Source organism: Perca flavescens, chromosome 5 (assembly GCF_004354835.1).
Source record: "Perca flavescens isolate YP-PL-M2 chromosome 5, PFLA_1.0, whole genome shotgun sequence".
NCBI lineage: Eukaryota > Metazoa > Chordata > Actinopteri > Perciformes > Percidae > Perca > Perca flavescens.
The window spans coordinates 14132161-14156100 of NC_041335.1; the positions used below are offsets into that span (position 1 = coordinate 14132161).

The 23940-nt window shown below is 42.7% G+C and overlaps 1 protein-coding gene across 5 annotated transcripts in view; it reads left to right on the forward strand.

Annotated features, from left to right (window-relative positions):
- mctp1a (multiple C2 domains, transmembrane 1a) overlaps window positions 1-23940 on the forward strand; it is a 147008-nt gene that overhangs the window by 114250 nt on the left and 8818 nt on the right. For 3 of the 5 annotated variants that reach the window (XM_028578063.1, XM_028578062.1, XM_028578066.1), the window contains 5 exons: window positions 6518-6574; window positions 13057-13155; window positions 22453-22562; window positions 23336-23445; window positions 23756-23853. In XM_028578063.1, the coding sequence (XP_028433864.1) occupies window positions 6518-6574; window positions 13057-13155; window positions 22453-22562; window positions 23336-23445; window positions 23756-23853 (474 nt within the window). Of the gene's footprint in view, window positions 1-6517; window positions 6575-13056; window positions 13156-22452; window positions 22563-23335; window positions 23446-23755; window positions 23854-23940 lie in introns of those variants that run through there. The other 2 variants (XM_028578064.1, XM_028578065.1) reach the window with 2 other exon arrangements.

Sequence of the window (23940 nt, forward strand, 5' to 3'; positions counted from 1 at the left end):
ATCCTTCCTTGCTGTTCTGTTGGCCCGGAAAGGCCTTTACCAGATGTTAAGAAGGTGTTAATTTCAGGGCAGGCTGTCGTAGAGGGCACATACAGAACATGGTGATGTCTCTTTCTACCACGGGATGATGGGCAATTAGGCCTTGTCACACTGGAGGACCATCATCTTTATCCCATGCTTTAGACCATTACATAGATTCACCCACTAGATTCACCAACCTATTACAGAAGAGAAGACCTTAATGGCCTGAAGATACTTCACACTCACAGACATGCCTCCAACCGCGAGAACGAGCTGACAACTTTCAACCCACTCCACAAAACAAATATAGAGTTTAATCACCCCAGTAGAACTTCATTTAGAATAAAAAATGGACTATGTTTTTTTTTTTTTACTAATATTGTAATTTTGTATTTGTTCAAATCCCCCTAGTTCTACTTGTAGTTTAATCTTTACTTTCCTGACTGTGAAGCACTTGGTGTGCAGCAGTATATTGTTCATTAGTGTAAAAAAGAATCTGGCTTATTTTCAAGACAGTAATAATGTCTGATTGTATTGGAACCATTTCTAAAACAAGACTTCATTGCCATTTTTATCTATTCTATTTTCTCCCTGATTTTGCATCTCCAAAAAAAAAAAAAAAAAAAAAAAAAAAAGGCTTCTCTGCGTCTCTAAACACGCTGTGCCTTGACATCTGCCCTCATTAAGAGCCACGCACAACACAGGTAGAGAGGAGTAAATATTAGGAACGCTGGAGGGAAAAGAGGAAACGCTGCCTATTATACCTCAGCTCCTCCAGAAAGTCACACCTCCACTTTTTCCCTGTAAAACCATAACTCTGCAACGAAAAGGAGAACGAGAAAAGGAGATGGAGTGGGAGCGGGAGACAGAAAAAGACAGAGCGGCATTCAGAGAGACGGAGCGACAGAGAGACGAAGGCAGAGGAAAACAGCGGTGGATGGCAGGCACTCCTCAGTGCAGAGTCAGACATGGCAGTTGGTGACAGGTGACAAAATCAAAAGGTCATGTCACTTTTAACTGGGAGCGCCTGTGCCCCACTGATTTCCCCCGTGCCGCCCCGGCATCACCGTGCTCATCTCTGCTCCTCTCGCTGCCTCTCTGTCTCTGCTAAACTGGCAGACAGGATGGCAGGCTGGCAGGCAGAAAGACAGGCGACGGGCATAGTTTGAAGCGGGACGGGAGCACCGGGAGCATCAGGAATGCCACTGCAAAATCCTCCCAGCCTCCCTTTTCATCATGTTGTCTCTCTTTCTCTTCCTTTCCCTCCATTTGTCTAGCTCCTTTCATCACGCTGAACCTTTGTAACTGTCTGTGCTCTTTGCTAACAACGTCAGCAGCTCAGGGTGTCTGTCTGTCTCAGTGCTTGTTGTTGTTTTGTCTTTACAGTACACCCGCCGTAGCTGCAAGTTTTTCAGTTTAAACCTTGAGCTAAAGCCTACAGATGTGAGTGTGTTTGTGTGCAATAGATTGCACATCAAGTATGTACCAGCTCTAGCCCTCTTTTCCACAATTGAGTATGAGAAACAATAAGACAAGATGGCATCATCTGTCTGAGAAGGACAAACATCTTTTCACTGACTTTACTCCGTTTACTCACTATCTCAACAATGCTAGTGGAGCATGTAAAATTCAGTTGAATCCCTGACTATACACTCTTGCTGATTAGTTATCAAATAAGCCATTAGAAACGTAGATTGGGCACTACTACTAGCCTGAAACGCAACGCTCACAGATTTGGTGTTACTTTCATGAATATGGAGCCGCCCTTCTCACCCCCAGCCTCCAGCTCCGGTAGCACCCCGGCCTTACCCCTCTCTGGCCCCCTGCTGGGTGAGCCCTGGCTGGGGCATTGCAGATGGAAGGGCCCCCCTCTGAGGGCCACAGCTCTGACAGCTTGTGAAGGCCCTGCGTGGGTCAGCCACGCTCAGCCAGCAGCCCTTATCAGATGCACAGCCCTCCCCCAGTCTGCAGAAACTGTGGTGTAGGCAATACACACACACACACACACACACACACACACACACACACACACACACACACACACACACACACACACACACACACACACATATACACACACACACCCATACATGCATGGAACACATACACATACACTCATGGACAATGCATACCAAGTAGGGCCTTGAGATCCCCCAGCCAGCCAGTCGGCCAAACCTCAGCAGCTGGAGAGGTTAAAACCCCCTCACGTATCAAAGAGGAAGAGCAGCAGGAGGATGGAGGGAGGGAGGGATAGAGGAATGGGAGAAAAAGGAGCAGAAAGTATATCTTCATGTTCGCCGGGATGTCTGCCTCGGCATCAATTCCCACTGCGGCTGTCATTGGGAAGGTTAGGAAGGGAGATAGTGGAACCCAGCCCGGCCAGGCAGAGAGAGAGAGGGCTGAGTATAGAGGCATTCCAGAGGAGGGGTGAAAATGATGTAGCTACTACTTCACGTAGTAGATTTTTACCTTCCCTCTGTGGATTGTGTGTGTGCACTTGTTTCATTGATCCAGACAGGGTCTATTCTGTTACTTCCATAAAAGTAACATCCGTCCCTTCGAAGTACAGTTTTTTGTTCCTGACCCGTCAAGTTAGGCTTAAACACTCCTATATGTCTTACAGTGTAGATATACAACTTTGGCTAACTATACCTTGTTGATTAGTTAGTTAGCATTTCTTAATTATTTTGACTTAATGCTTGAAATATATTTTCCATATTTCTATATCAGGGTTATCCTTGCCTGTAACCTCCGTTTAAAACTGGTTTTGGCTCTGTTCACATTGTATTAGGTAATGTACTAATCCACTACCATACCTCCAACATCAAAGTCAGAGTCGAGTTAGGGGAGGAAGGAGTTTACAACTGGGCGTGAATAAAGATTTAACAATTTTAAATTAAAGACACTGTGCTCTAGGTACTGCGCAGCTACGAATGCTGCCCTGATTTAAGTTAATGGACATAGGGTCACCTTAACCCTACAGAGCCATGAGACTCTCCTGTAAACCGAAGGCTACAGTAATGATCCCAGGTGACCCTAAGAGTTTGCTCTCTGTCCTTGAATAGCCACTAGGGGCGCTGTTGTGCTGTTGATGCTGTACAAGGAGCTCCCTGTGGAGGCAAAAGGAGAATACACAAATTTCCCTCCCAGGAATCAGTGGAGAAACAAACATTTCTACCTGATAGACAGTTTTTGAAAAGCTTTCTTTTGCTATTCCTTTTTACCACTTTTTACAACTTGTTCATCATCTTAGTCAAAAAGTCCGTGCAGCAAAACACCAGATCCAAACACATGCTGGGCTTTTCGTGTACCTTGGACTTTATTCAAATTTAGTCCAGGAAGAATTTAGCTAGCACCGTGCATTCCATCTGGCACAGAGCAACAGTTAATGGGAGAGAAAGATCTCGCTCTGTAAAGCTGAATGCAAATTAGTGCTAACATGAAGATGCAAAACATAGGAGAGTCCCAGTTTTAGCTATTTAGCTTTCAAGCCACCAAATGGAGTAAAGCAATTGTCACGCAAGGATGCAATGAAGAATACACTAAAACATAAGGACCACCTATGCTTTGGATTAATTGTTTGGACTGTAGTGTAAGTAAAAATGAAGTCATTCACACACAATTAAATCCTCTACATGCCGAGTAATAGGCATCAAGACAAATACAGTAATGCACTTTTGTTTTCACTTAATTTTGATGGACAGCAGTTTCGTTCTTAACAGACAGTGTTTTTGCATTGATGGAAAGTACGGTAAGAAAGGAAAAATCAGAGTGATGTAGCAGAGCTTGTGCTTGGATCAGAAACTTAATTCTTGCAAATCAGCTTTTTAGGTATAAGCCATAAGGCCAAACAGATGTGTTCATACTTTTTACAGCCATTTGAACTTTCAATGTCATTGTTCTCACCTATATTCTTTGTGTGTATTTTATATTATCACCGTCTTTGTATGTATTTATGGGGCACAGTGTAATCTGTAAGAGTAGCCTGCATCATCCCTGTATAATTTGAATAGGTCTGAATATGTTAATCTCCACCTCAGTAGATATTGAATTGACTGGAGCAGCTCTGCAGGCAACATGAGCTCGACACGATCCTGTCGACAGCAGGGCTTTGATGCTGCCGTGCTGTAATGATAGTAATTCAAACAACATGATAATGGGGGGATAAGCAGACAAATGATATCACACACCAAACAGGTCTTAGAAAGAGCGAAAGAATATGAGACAAATAGAGAGAGAGAGGGGGAGAAAGAAAGATGTTTGGAATTCATCTGCTGCACTGAGGTAATTTATATCCTCTCTTACTGAGACAGTAGCTTCAGTGCGCACATTTAGCCGTGGCAATCTTCAGGGCAGATGACATGTTCCGTGTCTTTTTATTTATTAATTTTACACTGTGTCTCATTGCAGGAAACATGACTTCTCTCTGTAACCAGAGGCGATAGAAGAGAGAGCGGAGAGCAGAGGGAGACAAACGACTCTATCATTCTCTCTGTCTCTCTAGGTCATGCTTCTCCAGCTAGCTCATGCTCATTCCCTTTGTTTAAAGTTTAGAGCGTGTGCCAGGCGTGCCCTAGTAAAGCCTCTGTGTGGTGGAATCCATTATGTTTGTATTTTGGCACGGGTGAAAGGATTTGGGAGGAACCATGATGACTTTATAAACAGTTATAGTTCATTTGTTTAGAGTTGCCAGAAGGCTTGCATTTTATAGTATTACGTCTATATCTTTTGCCTTGGCTGAGCACAAGAATTTTCTCTCTGGTATTTGTTGTAGTGAATGTATTCTGTATCAATAGAGAGATTGTGATCTGTGAACAGTCACACATATTTGTCTAGACGCTGATGGAGTCTCAGTGAACTGGGAATAACCAGTTGCTGTACAGTCAGACAGTTAAAACGACGGGTGCCATGCATACATGCACAACACTTTGCCCTAGTGACTCTCAGCTATTGATAGAACACACGCACACACACACACACACACACACACACACACAATGCACTGTTGACTCTACCCTCTCAACTCTACTGTTCTGAACTCCTCTTTGTTTGTGTGGGAAGCTGCATTTACATAAGAGGCTTATGTCAGCCGCCACATAGTTTCCCCCCTTATTCCAACGAAAAACAAAAAGGACAAAAGCTATTGTCTTGTTAAGTAATGATTTTTGGATTTCTCCAAAACTAGTTTGTGCGGTTCTGGAAGGTGGTTAGGGGGTTGTGGTGATGTTGAGGCTGAGCAAAGGTTTTTTAGGGGTTGGGGTTGGTAACGCAGTACAACGATAAGATTAGATGAATGCTGAGGTTGACAGCTGTAGGGCTTATGAAATGGGTGTTTGTTTATGCAAATTGGGAGAAACAATATGACCTTGTAGCTTTGATGTGTGATCGACAGAAAGAGGGCAGATCAGAGATGCAGCGGTGATCTATGGTTTTTTGCATCGTTGGCACTGGACTAGACAAGTGAACAACTCAAGTACTGTATCATTAAACAATAATCAGATATAGTATCACTAAACACAGTGGCCCTTCGCTGCTCTTGTTGGTTTAGGGCTTTCCATATATGCCATGACGTGTTTACTCGCTTGCTTTTTACAGATAGGGGTCTGCACTGTATGTTAAGGATTGCATTTTCCATGAAGCCGTTTTTTCAATGCCTTTTAATTTTTTATGTAAAATTGCAATTGTTGAATAGGAAAATATACAATATGCACACATGTACCATTGTTATGTTCGTACATTTAATGTATCCATAGGTACCTTTGTGGTTCTGACTGTGTGCACTGTGCTGTACAGTGTGTATCGTGGTATTTGGGGGCTCTAAAGCTACACCAGCTCCAGTTTCATCGGTTGTGGACCACTGAAGCACGTAGTTGCTGTTCTTTGTGACTTGCTCTCTGTGCTGCAGGCTTTCTTCTTTCTTCTCTCACGGAGCATCATTCAGTGAGGTGATGTGAAACGATAGATAGATGGATGTACAGCAATAGGAAGGCTGGCGGAAGAGGTGAGAGACGAGTGCAAAGGTTAGAGAGGTCAGATGAGACCAAGCAGAAACAGAAGAAGACGAGTTCTGCGGTCTCGTCCCGCTGAATGGTGTAAGATCTGAATGCTTTTGTGCCGTGTGATTTGAGTGGATGAATAGACTTTAATCCTCAGCCCGTTGAAATTCAAAGCCAGTGCATTTGCTTACATTTCCAGAAGTGTCAACACATTTGAACAACAGAATGTTTCTAAAATTAAATTCTAATTCTAAACCTTTCTGATGCTCATGACATATTAGCACACACCAATCCAATAGTTGTTCAGTCTGCATGCTTTCCATACTCATTAACAAACTCTTGCCAGACATAAGCATAACCAATCAGCTTTAGTATGCCTCTTTGGCTGTTCTGATGACGTTAACCCTGTGTTATCTGATGTTTATCTGTACTATAGCTGTTGCATAAACATTTTTATTTCTCTTTTTTTTTTCTTCTCTTTCCTCTGTTGCAACTGTCAGCAAGCAGTGGAGGACCTGCTGGAGGATGAGGATGAGGATTTTGACAAAGATGACAAGGTAATTACGTCTTGTGTCGGGGATGGAGTCGCACACCAACACCAACACGTACACAAACGTATGCACTCGCACACACACACATACGCACACTGCCTCAGGAGAGGTTGACACCGCATCATACACCGGAAACAAACAGACGAACGGAATGACTCCATCTTCCCCTCCCATCTCCTCCCCTGGTCTCACTGCCTGAGGCACAAACACATGTATAAAGATTGTACAACCTTTAACCTTCTAAAAAGTTTTGTCTGTAGATGTACACATGACACATTCCTCACCTTTCCTTGGTCTGTTAAAGCAGTTTGGCACACTATCCTTGTTTTCCCCATCATGTAACACTACTGTATGTCAAATTTGCATTTGTGCTTCAGCCCTGCTTCCTGAGAACATGCACCCATATAAAGTGCTTAGTTAGCTATTTAGGTCCATTCACTGCTCCTTTATGTCCCAGTAAAACAGCATCTGGGCTTGTCCAGACACTATCAGGTAACAACAGGTGGCTGCTTTACTGCCTCCGCTCGTTTACACTGTAGGAACAGTTACTGAAACAAATGCCACTGGATAGGATACAGTCCCATGTCAACGTTCCACTTGGGAATGGTAATTGAAATGGTACAGCTCTTTATCCACCCACTGTGTTGTCTGGGTTTTGGTGAGGCACACTTGCAATGAAAACAATATTCAGTTTGATACTCTTTTATAATCTGATGAGACTTGAGCAGTGTTAAACAAGGACACAATTGTAACCTAAGCTTATAAGTAGAGATGGCCCGATACCACTTTTTTTCTTCCCGATACCGATTCCGATACCTGAACTTGCGTATCGGCCGATACCGAGTACAGATCCGATACCAGTGTCATATATTTTATTATGTTTTAACAACTGTATACTACTATCCCTGTATGGATGTGATATGATTTCTATCTTTGTTGTCGGCTGGCTCAGGTTAAACTCTTTGTGAAACATGAACAAACACAAACAATGAATGCCCCAGAACTTTCTTTTTTTCTCCAGTTTGACAGTCAGTTATAACGGAAAAAGAACCTAAATAAACTACTTTAATGTAGATTTTCTTTAGGGCTTTATTACGTGGTATCGGATCGGTGCATAAACTCCAGTACTTCCCGATACCGATACCAGCGTTTTAGGCAGTATCGGAGCCGATACCGATACTGGTATCGGTATCGGAACATCTCTACTTCTAAGTGAATTCCAAAACTTTTACTGTGAAAGTAGTGAAGTACCTTGACTGAACAGTCTGGAATCTGAAATGACTTGAGCTGATACATGATGCCTTACAGCCACACTCCAGCAATGTAAAGGTTAGTTGACTAAAATGTGGTAAATTACGTGGTCTGGTTTGGTAATCCTTTTGGAGAAAAAAAAAACTGTCTGTTTGCTATGGTAATTGTAAAGGCCTTTGACCAGGCAATCTGATATCTGAAAATTATTTTTGCCTGAGGACCCTCTGTCTGCTGAATTTACTTATGCAACTACAACCTTGCTACAACATCTCCCATTTTAAGGGTTAAGTGCAAGCATGCAACAAAAGGGTTAAATAAACACATTTATAATGCAGATGGTCAAACAGTCATCCCACCAGTAAGTCAGTCAGTCAGGCAATCAGTCAGCCAGTTGGACGACAATCACACAAAGATATGTGAGCATTACATCCTCTCCCACAGTGATGCAGAAGCAACGTTTCATGGCTGTGAAGTTCCAAGGCTGAAATGTACAGGGGGCCACTGACTGAAGATATGCACCAGGCAACCTTGAACCTTTTTTTTACCCCTTCTTTTTACGTCTGTCCTCCTTGCATTTCCCACCTCCTCTCATGGAAAAAATAAAAATACAGGCATTTGAAAAGCTGCAGATTATATGAAATACATTTTGGACTTTCATATTGAAATGAGGTGCAGCAGCAGCTTTTGCGGCCTCTGTCAGATTTGGTGCCAAACTGATTATTCCACATAAGAGGGCCTTGCTCTCTGTGCTCACACAGGGCTGGGATTCTGGATAGCACAGCCACCACAAAGGCTACAATTTACCAACTCTGGCTTCATACATTTTGATCTATTGCTCCCCTCAACTGTTAGCATTTCATTTGAGCTGTAGGGAAGTTGAAAGGGGGGCTTTTTTTTTTTCTTCACCTACATGTCTCTCCCCTCCCACTCTCCTTCTACCCTTCCCTCAATCGTTCTCTTCCCTGCCTTTTTTTTTTATTTCCTTATGACACATTCTCTCTCTCTCTCTCTCTCTCTCTCTCTCTCTCTCTCTCTCTCTTTCTTTCTCTCTCCAACCTGGTTAAGTGCAGAACAAATGGACTTTTAGGGCTTAACAAATTTGTCTTTTACATTGGATATGAGGTCTTTTACATTGGATATGAGGTCTTTGACATGGATATGAGGTACAGCTTCAGATTGTATGAGTGAGTATGAAGGACAGGTCAAAGGAGGCCTCTTTTATGGCATAAGCCTATAGGGGAGAGAGGGAAGAAGGGAGGGAGAGAGAGTGCAACAGAGAGAGGGGAGAGGGAAAAAAAGATTAATAAATATGCCAAGGCCTCATTTTAATTGAACTTGAAGCAGAAGTATGTACAATCCGTCCCAGATGTTTACTCCGGCCATGTGCACAGCTCTTCCCAGTGCACCACAAGTTAGCTATTAGCTGGATAACCTTTGCTCCAGAGGCTAAATGGGGTATTACATGGCCAAAAAGTAGAGCACCTGTTTTTCATTGCATGGAGGACCCCTTGCAGGCTTTTTGCCTTGGATCACCACATGTGTTTTGACTTAACAGATTGTTGGGCAGACGTGAAAAGTGTCTTTCTTGTGAGCAAGCACTGATATTAGTCACTTAATCTCAATGAAAGTCCAGCATCTAGACTAATTGATGGGGACGGCTCAGTTGTTAAAGCCAAGCAGGCAGGCACACGAAGGGTGAAAGAATGTTAGACATAAACTCATTTTTTCTTCCTGTCCTCCTCCACACTGTGTGTATGTGCGCGCTGACCTTCAACATGGAATGTTGCTCGATGCTTATTGCCTACACACATAAAATATGTTAGCTGTATACTGCCCTAGTTTTTAACCTCTATTTTCAATAAAACTAATTTTAAACATAGTGACAAAATGCAGATGCACCTTTTCTCCTTGCAAGTACATTAGTGGTCCAATACATAGATTTAAGACACACAGTTAGTAGAAATTGTAATAAGTATTATATATATTCTACATGAAAGGATCTTGATTTTGACATTGTAATCCATTTAGCCACCCACGTTGTTATTCATCACCTTCCTAGTAACTGATTTTATTTAACTGGAACATTATCAGAGATGTAGTTGTCATTGGAAATTATTTAATCTCTTTTTGGACAATGATCTTTCGAGAGTTTTATCCCAGGAATGTAATAGACCTTTATTATGGTAGACATTTTGACTGGGTAAAGCAGAGGTGTAATTAATAACATTAACAATGGCTCCATTCAATCAAAGTGGCCCAGTAAGCCATGCTACTGAGCAGCATGCACAATACCAGGACCTTGAAACTGATGAAAAGCAAATAATGTTAATAATGTTATTAGCTATGCCTGTGATTCTCTGCTATGATGTTAAAATATCTGCCATCTTTTAAATGACAGACGTGCATTCACATCCAAGTATCTATGACTTCTTGTCATCGTAACCATCCCTACACCCCCAAGACAAAGCAATTGCAGGTCCTTTTATGGACATTTTCACTATCTTTCAATACAGCTTGAAGTAACATTGTGAGACTTGGACAGTGTGAGATAGCATTCCTATATGTACAGGCTACTGGCTGCAGGGGCTTCAGTGTGCAATGTAGCCTGTGATGTCTCCTCTCACCTGTGGGCTCACTGTCCAGAGCTGGCATGAGGCAATCACCTTAAGGCTTTTCACGGGTGCGAGTGTTTGTGTGCGTTAACTGTGTTTGTGAATTTGTGTGAGCATCTCACCTATGTGTGTACGTTGTGGCTCAGCTGCCTCCCAGAGGTGGGGCTTACTGGAAAAAGAGAGAGAGAGAGAGAGAGACAGACAGACTGAAGGAGTGAGGAGATTACCCTCACACGGTTGACTGGTCACTGAAGCGCTCGTGCTCCGCTCAGCTAGGCTCCACTAGCCTCAGGAGGACCTGACACCGATAAGATACACACTGCAATCATGTCCTGCTCACGGGCTTACTGCTCGGTGCACTCCCTCTCTCTTTCTCTCTCTGTGTCTATCTATCTGTATCTGGCTCTCGCACACACACCATACCACATGCACCTTCAAAATCTCTCCCGTTTCTTGCTCATTTTCTCCTTCCCTCCCTCGTGCAAAGTTGATGGTAAATATAGAGTTGACTTGATTCATTAGCTCAGACACATTGATCTGTGAAATCAGAATTATCCTGAAATGAAAAGTCATTTTTAAGTCTTATTTATTGACCAATTCCCCAAGACATTCCATATTAACCAGCAATACAATCTGTTTACATTAAAGACTGGCATCAAACAGTAACCTACTTGCTGTTTTTTCATTGTTGTTTTTGACCTACTGAGGCACCAGCTGATTAAAGTTATGCTTAATGGGATGGAAATACAGTTTTGAATGATATAGGACTGTATGACTCATGCACAGCTTGCAAGGGACACAATAAATAGTCTTGGTATGGCTATTCCCTCTCAACCAGGGGTCCAAAAAGGTTAGAGCAGGTTGGAATGCATGTTTAGTGTCATCAGTTTTAAGATTTATTTAGTGTGTCTGTTTTTTTTTACTTTTGAGGTCTTGATGAGTCCACTGTGTGTATAATATTAAGCATACATGATCTCTCCTGCCACACAGCCATCTTCCTACACCACAGTATCTCTTTATCCTTCTCATCTATAGTGCTGAGACAGGCGTTCCTCCCTCTACTGCTTTCCCTCTAGGCATGAGTGTTTATCAATGGTTGTCTGGCAAGTATATAACTCCTGGCGAATGGCTAGTATCAGCACACATATTCAGTTCTCATCCTGCAGGCCTAACAGCCATTTCCACCTACTGATTTTAACATCCAACTCGGTTTGTATCTGTCTGCCTCTTTTTCCCTCCCCATCTCTTGTCTCAGCCACTGTCTCTTCTTCTGTCTGTCATTAAGCAAGAGCCTCTCTGCTCCACATACTGTTAAATTAGGACCACTCTTTGTCTCTGTGTGAATATGGTTAAAAACAGTGTTAGTTTTCTGACTTCTCTCCATAGCATATGGAGCTCTGTGGCACCTTCCCAAGCCCCGGCACTCCTCTCTCAGTCCCAGTCACAGCACTGCGCCGATCGTTCGGATAGCAACACGGCATAATGTAATTGGACTAAAGAGCGCACTGGGAATTATATCAATGCTCTGAAATAAAGTGTGACTGAAATGTTGTTCTGGGGAGGCTATTGAGCTTGTGATGCAGCGGGGTTGTCCTCGGGTATCAGGGGGGGTTTTCAACTGCTGAGGAGAATGGGAAAGAGAGACAGAGGGAGAGATGGGGAAAGAGAAAAAAAGTTTGAATGTCTGTGTTCTTTTCTTCTCGCCGCCTGTGAAGGATGAAAAGCGTCACGCTTTAAAAGATGCTTTTGACTTTTCCGCTTCATTTTTCTTCCAAACTCAGTTTTTTTCCCCCCGTTGTTCAGCAGAGACGCTGGTAGGAACTGCATTTTAATCATGTTTCGCTAATAGAGGGAGGAATGAAAACAAAAGGGGGGGTGAAAGAGGCATGGAGGGGTATTGTCTCTCTATGCAAAATACACTGCATTGTTTGTTTGTTTTTCCTCTTTGTCACACACACACACACACACACACACACACACACACACACACACACACACACACACACACACACACACACATCAGGTGTATCGTCTCTCACTATCTCTATTCCCCCCAGATACATATCTATTGCTTTGTCTTTAGCTTTTCTTCATTTCTCCTTCAATCTTTGACTCTCCACCACCCTCTTCATGTTGTTTTTGCACTGTGGGTCTTTCCTGTAGTTTTGGACACTATACCTATAGGTAAATACAGTTTACCATATCATCTTCACTGCCATTGTAAAGATTATAGACATGGCTTCTCCTTTGCACACAGCTTTGCAGTAGTCCAATGGAATAAGGAAAAACAAGCCTCAAATCAGTGCAGTTTTAACCCAACTATCAAATTTTAAATTCAGTTATTTTGAGTTCTTTAAAAAGGTGAGTACTGAGAAAAAAAATCTATTATGACTCGTCTGTACTGCGAAGTTAAAGCTGTTTTCAGTGCAGTGCGTATGTTTACCATCTCTGCAGTACATTTGGTGAGAACAATGTTATTCTTACCTACAGGCTACAGCCTAGTTATATTGGCCAAAACATCAACTTTAAGACCCAGTTGTAAAACATCCACAATTTTTCTTTAACCCTTTCACCTTAATTTCTCTGGGTTGTAAAGAGAACATTTCACTGTAATCTATCCACAAGGACCCTAAACCAGGCCCCTGGGAGGACAGCCGTGATAAAAACCATATCCTCGAGGATATGTTGGCTTCCTGGCACTTTGAGTGGATACGAGCAATGGTGGTAAGTGGGCATGTGTGTGGCTCTGGCACTGACTCCTGATGGTGTGTGTTGCTGTCTTCCGGTTTCCTATTTAGCTCATCGTTTGTCCGACGGCCTCTGTCTGCCGTCCTGTCCGGGTTTGTGTACAGTATTTGTCTCCTGTCCGCGTCTCAAACAACACCCACGCACTGCACGTTTGGCCTAACCCCACCTGGAGGCCTCTGCCTGCTCTTTAAGGTGATGGGGGAACTAATGGGGCTCCAGCATGGAAGGCTGCTCCTGTCTTTTTGTGTGATTTCCCCGTAGCACTGTAGACCTGTTACACTGCAAGGTGACAGCTGTATTGAGGTGCAATGGTGTGTTAACTATTTTTTGCTGGTGGGACTTTTGGCTCTGGGATACTACGGTAAAGGGTGACATTGGGAGTGATTCAAGTGAATTTTTACGTGTGCAGGAGAGGGGCCATAAGGCAAAAAAATGGTGGTGTGTATTTTGTTTTTATTTCCCCCTTCCCCCCCCAAAAATAAATAAATAGAAAATGGAAAGCACTAATTACATTCCTCTCTCAAATAATGATTCTTTTCACACCTTATGACCCCTTAGTCACTGATAATAAGCACCGAACAAAAACATTTTCTAATGACTTTCAGAGCCCAGAGTGCGTAAACTGTGTGTGTGTGTGTGTGTGTGTGTGTGTGTGTGTGTGTGTGTGTGTGTGTGTGTGTGTGTGTGTGTGTGGGTGGTGGGGTGATTTAAATGCGTTCGTGAGCGCTTTTTCTTAAAAGTTGCTACAGAAACGGCAAAACTATTTCATATTGCTGGAGCAAATCCCAATGCTCATTATGCCTAATGCAGCAATGTCTACTCCCCCAACTGTTATTGTTCTGAATCACATACACACAAGCGGCTGAACCAACTGAACTTCCTGACTGATGAACTATGCATCAAAGGATTACGACGAGCACTCGTTGCACTGTAGGTGAGGAGTTCTTGTGTGCTCTCATCCACCCAAAGTAACTCTCTTCGAGTCTCTCACCAAATAGGATGTTGGAGATGGCACACACTCAGCCCTCCCGGTCTCTCATTGGACAGAATGTGGAGCACAACACTTGACAGCAGTGTCATCTGAATTTGAAAGTCAGACGTGTAAGAAGGCAGCCGCCACCTTTTCTTTTAACAAGAGTCATGAATCTGTAATGAGCACAGAGAGGATGCATATTTTATTTACTTTTTTGAAGAAGTGATCCCTTCACTTCATAGGGATGCACTCTCGCTCTGTCGTTTTTCTTTTCTTCCAAAACAAAGTTTAAAACAGTGAATGTTACTGTGTCTCTCTGAACGTGAATATGTAATTAAAGGTACGTGAAAGGTAGCAAAAGCTTTACAGACCTAGGTGATGAATCAGATGTGATTTTGCTCAAACAAGATTAAGAAATGATTTACTTAATTAATTTCTTTTTTAAATATAAAATAGTTAAACATTTTAATTAGTTAAATATAGACTAGACTCTTGTGGATACATACTCTACCTTACAGAATAGATAAATACATTTATTTCTATCCTAATTACCAAATTTTGTACCTTATCAGATGATGTAAAAGCCCATTTGTACCTTGATCTTGGGCTATGGTAAAAACAAGGAATTAGAATTTAGATTGTGCAGTAGCATGTGTTTTAAGCCAACCCAGACAGAGAGGCTGAGACGGACAAACCGATAGACAGACTGACAGACAGACAGATCAGGGGGGAGATGGGCTGGAGCAGCTAAACCAGGCCAACAGAGGACAAGAGTAATGGTGTCCCATTCATCACACACTGCCAGACTGAATCCTGGGAAGGACAGGGGAAGGAGAGCGCAGGAGCAGGGGAGCAGAGGTGAGGCAAAGTGGGGGAGAATTGGGCAGGCTGGGGGTGCAGGTTGGGCGGGGGTCGGGTGGCGTTCAGCAGGAGGCGAAGAACGGGGGTAGCGCAGAAGTTGGGCGTGCGTGCGTGACCTTGAGTCTGATGGAGTGGCTGGTGTGGTGGAGGTGATGAGAGGCCCCAGGGGGAGATGGGTAAAGATGATCAGTGGCAAACCACCTCCTGCCACCCAGACTCATCAGAGACTCACACAAACGCACACTCATAACACCAGAAACCTTTCTCTTTAGGATAGGAAGCAGAGGTCAAACTGAAAATAAGTCACCACCACAGCTTCTTCTTTTATTCACTCTTTCCCTCTATCCCTCTCTTTTACATATGTGTATATTTATCCTCGCTATGGGACTACACTGGGTGAAGAGACTAATTAGTACTAGAGAGCATTGTGTCTGTCTGGTCCACCTTCAGCTGACAGTCTAAACTGGAGTTTGACTTTGGCTTAGTGGAAGCAACCCACTGCACACACCGATATTCTCAAAGAAAACTGTGTGTACATCATATACACACACTTCTCACATTCATCCATTTGGCCCTATGGGGGTGGGGCGCTTCTTCACATTTTAACGTGGCCTTTGTGTGTGCGAGCCGCTTGATGAGGGCCAGGAGGACGTGCAGCACATCTCAACACCCTAGTTAAACAGATATTTATGTGTTTATGATCAAAAGAGAGGGAGGGAAATAGCGATGTATTCCCGGCATTCGCTCATGGATTAGTTGTTGTATGAGATAAATTATTTATTAAAACCACAGCTTCAAAAAAGAAAAGGGGGGGGGGGTAACATCTGCTTCTTTCATGTGGCGCTGGCGAGGTGCCAGGTTGCATGGTGGCATCCGAGGCCGGTCGCAGGGCCTTTTGTCTCGTCTTGTCATTTCCTGACAGAGGGGAGATGTTCTTCTAGGCCACTGGGTTCCCAAGTTTGTTTTTTATCCCTTAGGGGCCTCTCTTAACTCCCAGTGGGTTAAATCTGTGACTCATCGCTCCCCAGTGGAGTTGGAAATACTTGAAATAGACACAGATGAAATGTATTAGTTGTCATTTTAAGGGCAGTTATTGGCTTACATAATGTGCCTCTGTTTTAGGAGCTGAGCTATTTAAATGGTCAACATGAGAGATGGAAAGGACTCCGTGCATGCTGCTTTTAACTCACTGCCACAAAGTTCTATCTGCCTGGAAAAAAGGTTGAGCAAGTGAAAAATGACTTTACAAAGCAGTTGCTCACATTTTCATGAAAATATGCAAAAGAAAGGTGTCTCGTTGTGCTGACTAACAGCCAGAATATCTTTCAACATACAGTATCTCACAAAAGTGAGTACACCCCTCACATTTTAGTAAATATTTCATTTTATCTTTTAATGGGACAACACTGAAGAAATTACACTTTGCTACAATGTAAAGTATTAAGTGTACAGCTTGTATAACAATGTAAATGTGCTGTCCATTCAAAATAACTCAACACACAGCCATTAATGTCTAAACCGCTGGCAACAAAAGTCAGTACACCCCTATGTTAAATTCCCATTGAGGCAGGCATATTTTATATATATTTATATGTATTTTAAAGGCCAGTTATTTCATGGATCCAGGATACTATGCATCCTGATAAAGTTCCCTTGGCCTTTGGAATTAAAATAGCCCCACATCATCACATACCCTTCACCATACCTAGAGATTGGCATGGTTTTTGTCGGTTAGCCTAATAGCTGGTTTGATTTGTATTGAGAGATGATCTTATGGAAAGTACCCCATGCCAATCTCTAGGTATGGTGAAGGGTATGTGATGATGCGGTGCTATTTTAATTCCAAAGGCCAAGGGAACTTTATCAGGATGCATAGTATCCTGGATCCATGAAATAACTGGCCTTTAAAAATAAAAATCTGCCTGCCTCTATGGGAATTTAACATAGGGGTGTACTCACTTTTGTTACCAGCGGTTTAGACACTAATGGCTGTGTTGAGTTATTTTGAGGGGACAGCTCATTTACACTGTTATACAAGCTGTACACTTTACATTGTAGCAAAGTGTAATTTCTTCAGTGTTATAGTTATAATGAAAATATTTACTAAAATGTGAGGGATGTAGGCCTACTCACTTTTGTGAGATACTGCACGTGAACTAATACAGACTTTTGGGAGCATTTTGCAATGTACTTACTATACATACTCTTTCTTGCTTCAGTTTAGAGACAGGCCATCTGCTCATTTAACTGTTTTGACTCACAATTGTTACTCATGGATGGAGCCAAACAAAATACTACTATACTGAACTGAATGCTACTGAGCTAATGAAAGCCTCCTCTCCCCCTAGTGAACAGTGTTGCACTTTCATTAATCACAAAATAATTTTTTTATATTTAAGAACTTTACAGTAAGTCAACAATTCAAAGAAATATTACATTTATGGTTACAAAAATTATTTTCTTTTATCTAAATTTGATTTTTCAGATCACAACACATCAGTTTTAAGTATACAGTGGATGCTAATTGTAAGCGGTATTCATTACTTTGTCATTCCTAATTCTTGCACAGGCTTTGGAAATTGAATTTGTGTCGCGCATAAAGCATTCCTCAACTTGCTCAACTTTTCTGTGTTTTTTTCCACCCTTTTTCCTGGGGTGGAAATGGGAGGGATGCCGCCTCCCTCTGCAGTTACAAAATCAACAAGAAAGCTTTCAGATGCCCTCTGGGAGCCACATATTAGCATCCTGTCACATTTTATATGACATTTCAATTTTTACTGTGCTGCCGAGTGAGAGAGGCAAAAAGAAAAACAAAGAAAAACAGGTGCAATTTTAGAACAGCAGCAATGAGCAGCAGCCACTTGTGGTTCAGACTCATTTCGTGGTGTGATGGGATGTATGGTGCTGCATTATAACAGTTAGGTTTATCATTTTCATGGCAACAACCCAGCAGGGAGAACAATGTGATCGGAGGTTAAAACAGTCTCAAATGGCTTTCTCTATTTCCACCCAGTAGATATAGGACAGATATTTGAGTCCATCGTAATAGGCTAAGTCCTCAGTGACCTCTCTCTTGTTTAGCTCTAGGCCTTGGGTCAGTGAAGAACAAACTGTCTTTGCAAAGTTTACAACTGCTCACTTTGCACTTTTGCATTTAGATGTACTCTGGCATGATGCTGTCTTTCTGAAAGAGAAATGGAGCAGTCGAGTACACAGAGGCATTGCACATTTTTCCTTTGTTAAATATTTAATCAAGTGTTTCAAGGAGTTTTCCACATTTGTTTACCACAATTTACCAGCAAGTGCAATGTGGTAAGCCTGAGCTGGCTGTTTCTATGCATTTGTGTGTGAGAGAGTGCGTGTCCCTGGGTTTTCTCTGGTGTCACTGAGGGTTGTTTCTCCTTAAGATAATGCAAACAACTCGCATCACTTTAACGAGCCTTCCCGCCTCTGTCTTCCCTGATGGGAGCTCTCCCGTGATGCAGCCTGCCCCACAGACTTGTACACAGGGTGGCTTAATGCTGAAGTGATGGGGGCTTAGCTGATATTTCATATCACACTTCACACATCAAAACAATGATGCAAACTTTGGACATAACCACATAAGATACATTTATATCTTTAAACACCATACATGCAATTAAAACAGCTCTCTGCCAACAAAGGGCGCCAACTCACTTAATATTTCTGCTGCCAGCCTGATGAAAGTTAATTGATGTCAAAGATTTCTTCTGCACATAGAACCATTTTATTCACGCAATAAACAGGTTGTCTCAAAGCAGTTTTTCATTTAATACAGAGAGTAGTATGCAGTTCTTCCGACTTTACCCTGCTCACAACGTTCTGAGTGGCCCTGACCCTTTGCTTTACAGCAGATCATAAAACATATGCTCTTTAGAAGGAGAGACATATCATCACACAGGATTGAATTAATATTAAATAATATTAGATAGACACTCTGGAGAATGCAATCTGGAGACACAAATTACTGATGTTTTGAATGAGCAAAATCACTGATGATCATTGGCATTCAGAAAATGAATTCAAGCAGTATGTATTTTCTCTTATATATTCTGTCAACCCACAACTGGGAATGCTAAAATGTATTCAGGGTTTTGGTATTCTTGCATTTATTGTTTTAATTATATCTTACTGCTGTCAACTTGACATGCAATTGTTTTGTATCCTTTGTATGAAGCATTTGGTTTGGTTAAATGTAGCCATCTTTGTAATTAAATAATCCTTTAAGACCTTTAGAATTAATCTTAGAATCAGATTTGCTTTATATCTTAAGTGCAGTTAAGGGCATTGCACATAGTGGTATATGTCCTGTACTGTACTCCATATACAGGCAACCATGATGACAGAAAAGTATACATATCTCATCTGCACGGAGACCTGTTTGTCAGTAGATGAAATCCTCAAGAATGAATGTTCTGTTAGCCGACTGCAAAGACGATTTGTAGTATACAAACTGAACTGGCAGTTACTGTAACATGTCAGTGTAACTCATTGCAGATTAACCTACAGTTGCAGTCTATTAAAATGCATGATGCTAAACTCATTAGGCAGGCTTATTGCCTGTCTGTCTGAATGATTCAAGCCATGCAGCATCATCCTTCAGAACACTGTTGTCAGAGGTGCTGGGATTTGTTGCATACTTTAAGCATTAACATGACTTGCAACTGTAGCCAAGTCAAAGCGAGAGGCCTCGCAGATTTAATTTTATTAGCTGTGCCTTCAGGTCTCCAAACAAACCCACTTAGTCTTCCTGACAGACACAGGAAGAGACAAAATGGGAATATCGGCCCTGAGTCTCCTGCACAGACCCTGCTCGTCTTTCTGAGTGAGACTAGAATCTCGGCAGGAAAACCACAGAAAGCATGACAAAACTGAGTCCTTGATTTACCTTAGTATACTAGTGACGGATCCACTCTGGAGCATAGTCTTAGAGAGCTCACCTCCCTGATTCAAATATTTCACAGATTTCTTTGTTAAAAATTGGAGTCAACCGAACGCTTCCTTTCACCTTGACTGTGATGTGTGAATGCCATGTCTCTCTCCTCGTCTTTCTGTATCAATTCCCCCTCTATCAGTGATGACATTGCAGCCTAAAACAAACTCCCTTAGTAGAGAAAGAAACTGCTTCTAGAAGTCAAGGGCCCTCATCGTGTAATCTGTGTCAGGATATAATATTGTTTGCAGAGTCACACAGCAAGACCAGGTGTGCAGATCAACCTTATCTAATAGCTGTAGGGTGTGTGTCTGTGTGTGTGCGCGTGTGTGTTTGTGTGCATATTAGGTTCCATTATAGGAACAGGTTGCCTGGCTCCATATGTGCGCAGTGTGCGGGGAAGCTGGGAAAACAAGGTTCTCCGTGGCCCTCTGTGTTATTGCTACCTCCCGTCTCCCCGAGCCGTGTTTGAAGACAGGAAATACGAGTCAGACCGCAGTCCGAGGGGCATGTGGCAATGGTTTATACTCCGATGACCTCTGACCTATCTTCTCCACCCCCGCCCGCTCTCTCACACCACTCCCCTGGCCCTCAAACACTCTCCCGAAAGTAAAACAGCCTGACCCGGCCCGGCTCAGCTCGGCTTGGCCTAACCCAGCCCCAGCACAATAGACCCTGCGTTCTGAGATTTGTTTGAGGGAGCAATGGAAAACAGATGGACTGAGGATAGAAGGAGGAGGAGGAGGTGAGAGAGGGGAAGAAAGAAAGGGAGTCTTGTAAAATATTTGCGAAGAAAAATAACCCAGGGACGCTGTCTAATTATATCTATTTGTCTTGTGTGGTTTTGCTGGGGAGGCCATGTGGTCTCCCTGACTGCTCCATGGTTCATTTTTCACATTATCTGATCCTGGATGGAGAGTAAAAAGAAGAGGGTGGTTTTCGGGGAGGAGGTGGGGGGTGTTTTGGGTCTCAATGGGAGGGTTGTGGTGAAGTGCGGGGTGGGGGGGGGGGGGGGAGTGATGTGGAAAGGCCTCTGGGGTCCTGGAGGTTTCTGACTGCTTCACTGTCTTCTTTGGGTATAATGATAAGGATTACTCAGTTTTACTTCCCTAATCTAACAATGTCCATCCATCTTCATCAACAACACAGCCATTGCTATACATGCTGTTTCTCTAACAAAAGATACATGTTTGTAGGGTGTCCATGAAAGGTTATGCCATAATCTTTTAAACTTTCTTAAGCTTTATCTTTTTTGTGTCTCTTCACTTTGCCGTTAATTAACTTGCGTTCTTTAACAGCTATGTAATATCCTCATTTTCCCCAGCTATATGAAATCCAGATTCTTATCTGAACTAAGGTTTCTGGCATCTTTAATTCAGTTTAATTTTATTCACGAGTGTTAATTTGTTTAACAAATCATCTCGACAATAAAGGAAACAAGCACATCAATTAATCAAAAATACCAGCGACTCCCCGCCCTCCCCCTAAAAAACTCAAATTATTGTCACTATATTAGCAAAAAAAAAAGTTTTTTAAAATGTTCTGCATGCTGGGAGGGTAACCTACTAGAACTGGGTGCTCTTATAATGAAATAACCATATTGAAATGTGCCCACCTGTGATAGTTCCACTGTAACTGTAACTTTCTTCTGATAACAGATAGTCCTCTTCTTGTTATGCCCTCCTTTTGTCACCCGAGCATGCCCACCAATCACATCCAGCCGCAACCAGTCTGCATGTTGATGTCCTCACTCAGCCAACGGCTCTCGATCACTCTGTGTCACCTCATTCTGTCCACATCCATCCCATCCCTGCCTGCCTGTCAGTCAGTCAGCAGGCAGCTCGTTGGCTGTTGCATGACTTTTTCAATTCTTCACTTTGTTTCAGTAAGACGGGGGATTTTAGATTTTAGATTGCCTGCCTAGTTTGAGGTCCCCCCACAACCCCATACTTCAATGTTCTCAAGTTCACAACCATCAAAAGTTGAAAAGGAAGAGCTCGTCATGATGGGTGACGACGTTTAATAAGGAAGATAATGATGTCACGGCTGGTGACATCATCACAGTGTGCCAGCCAGCAGAACAAAAGAGGGCTCTGCCCGGTCTTCCTAGCTGTCTTGGCAGCAGCGGAGAGAGAGAGAGAGAGAGAGAGAGTGCCCAAAGTTTGATGTATCCATTCGGCTTTCAGTTTAATTCTGCCTCTCTGTTCACATATTCAAATTTTCCTGTGTGAGCATTGTGATTTGTTCTGCCGACTTTATATCTCTATTACTGCCTGGAATTAAAGCACTCCATCAGTTCATGCAGGATATCCGGTGATTTGGCTCCCCACCCCAAATCTTTGACGCTATTTAAAATGTATTGTTTTCACAAAGATGCCTGTGCCCAGCCTCTGTCTTCTCTCTCCTCCCCTTTCTTCACTGTCTCTCTTCCTCCCACCCTCGCTTTCTTTCTCTCTCGCCTACATCTCTATCTGTCCCCTTGCAGGACTCTGAGAGAAAGGGCTTCATGAACAAGCTTTATGCCATTCAGGACGTGTGCATCAGTGTGCAGAATGCACTGGATGAAGTGGCCTCCTACGGCGAGAGGATAAAGAAGTGAGTCGTAAGCCCGCTCCTCGGCATAGGGCCCGCTCCGCTCTGCTCCGCACGTCCCAGTGTTTTCTCCTGCAATGCCAGGTTGCCCCGCTTCCCCTTGCCAGCCTAACTGAGTGTAACTCAGTGCTGCTCTCAGGAAACACTGCCAGCGTGACACCCAAACACACAGGCTGTCTGTCTTTACGTCCATCACGTCTCACTTAACCCTGCATGACCTCTTAACTGAATCATGTACATACTAGATTAAACACATCACTGCACATGCACACACACACAAAACCATGTATTGACCGTGCTCTCCTGCGTACACAGGCACTCTCACTTTTGCATAGATGCATACAAAGCAAAGGGATGGCAGGGAATTTAGTTTTGATTAAAAGCTGTAATAAAAAAAAAAGTGTCAGGCCAAAGGTCCCTTCTTTGGTTACGGGTAAAAACATTTTAAATCAAGCTGGCACATTTGTGACCTGTGTTCCTATGAAGTTTAAAGCATTTTACTGATCAGATAGTGTGAATTGTATTGAGTCATAACCTATTTTCACCCTGCAATGCTGGCCTGCAAGACTTCGGGTTGAAGTTATTCCCTTCTGCACAGTTCCAGTGAGTTTGATGAATTTGTGGTGCAGCGGCATCCAGATCAGCTTGTTTGGGTCGAAACGAATTAAAATGCCCTCCCTGACTCCACTCTCTACTCTACTCCCGGCGTGTTTGGCTAGAGTTAACTTTGCCATGTCCCCAATTTTTACAGTTCCTTTTTTTCTTTCTCTTTTCAGCACATTTAACTGGACTGTGCCTTTCTTAAGCTGGCTGGCCATCGTGGCTTTCGGTGGGGCCACCATCATCATCTACTTCATCCCTCTACGATACATTGTGCTAGCCTGGGGTGAGCTAATGTAAAAATGTGTAATGTTTATTTACATGTACTGTTAAGTGTAAGTAATTCAATTTAAGTTAAATGTAAATACAGTATCTAAGTAAACTTGTGGTAGAGCAATGCAATTTATATGTTCTATGCTGCTTTTTATGTATTGTATTTGGGTAAAAGCACAATCGGGGAGTGTAATGCAAATTTTTTAGAGCGCACAGCCACCATAAAGGCTTTAACAACTCGTACAACATACAGTATGTGCTGATTACCACCTTTCTTTCTCGACTCTTCCCTACCTGCCCCCACCGTTTTCCTCTCTCTACAGGGGTGAATAAATTCACCAAGAAGCTGCGAGACCCTTACATCATTGATAACAACGAGCTGTTAGACTTTCTATCCAGAGTGCCCTCAGATGTACAAGTGGTGGGTGAACTTTCCACTTTCATCTCAGCCTCATCTTTTATATCTTTTTGACAACACATCTGTCAGTTCCAGACACGGGCAAGGGTT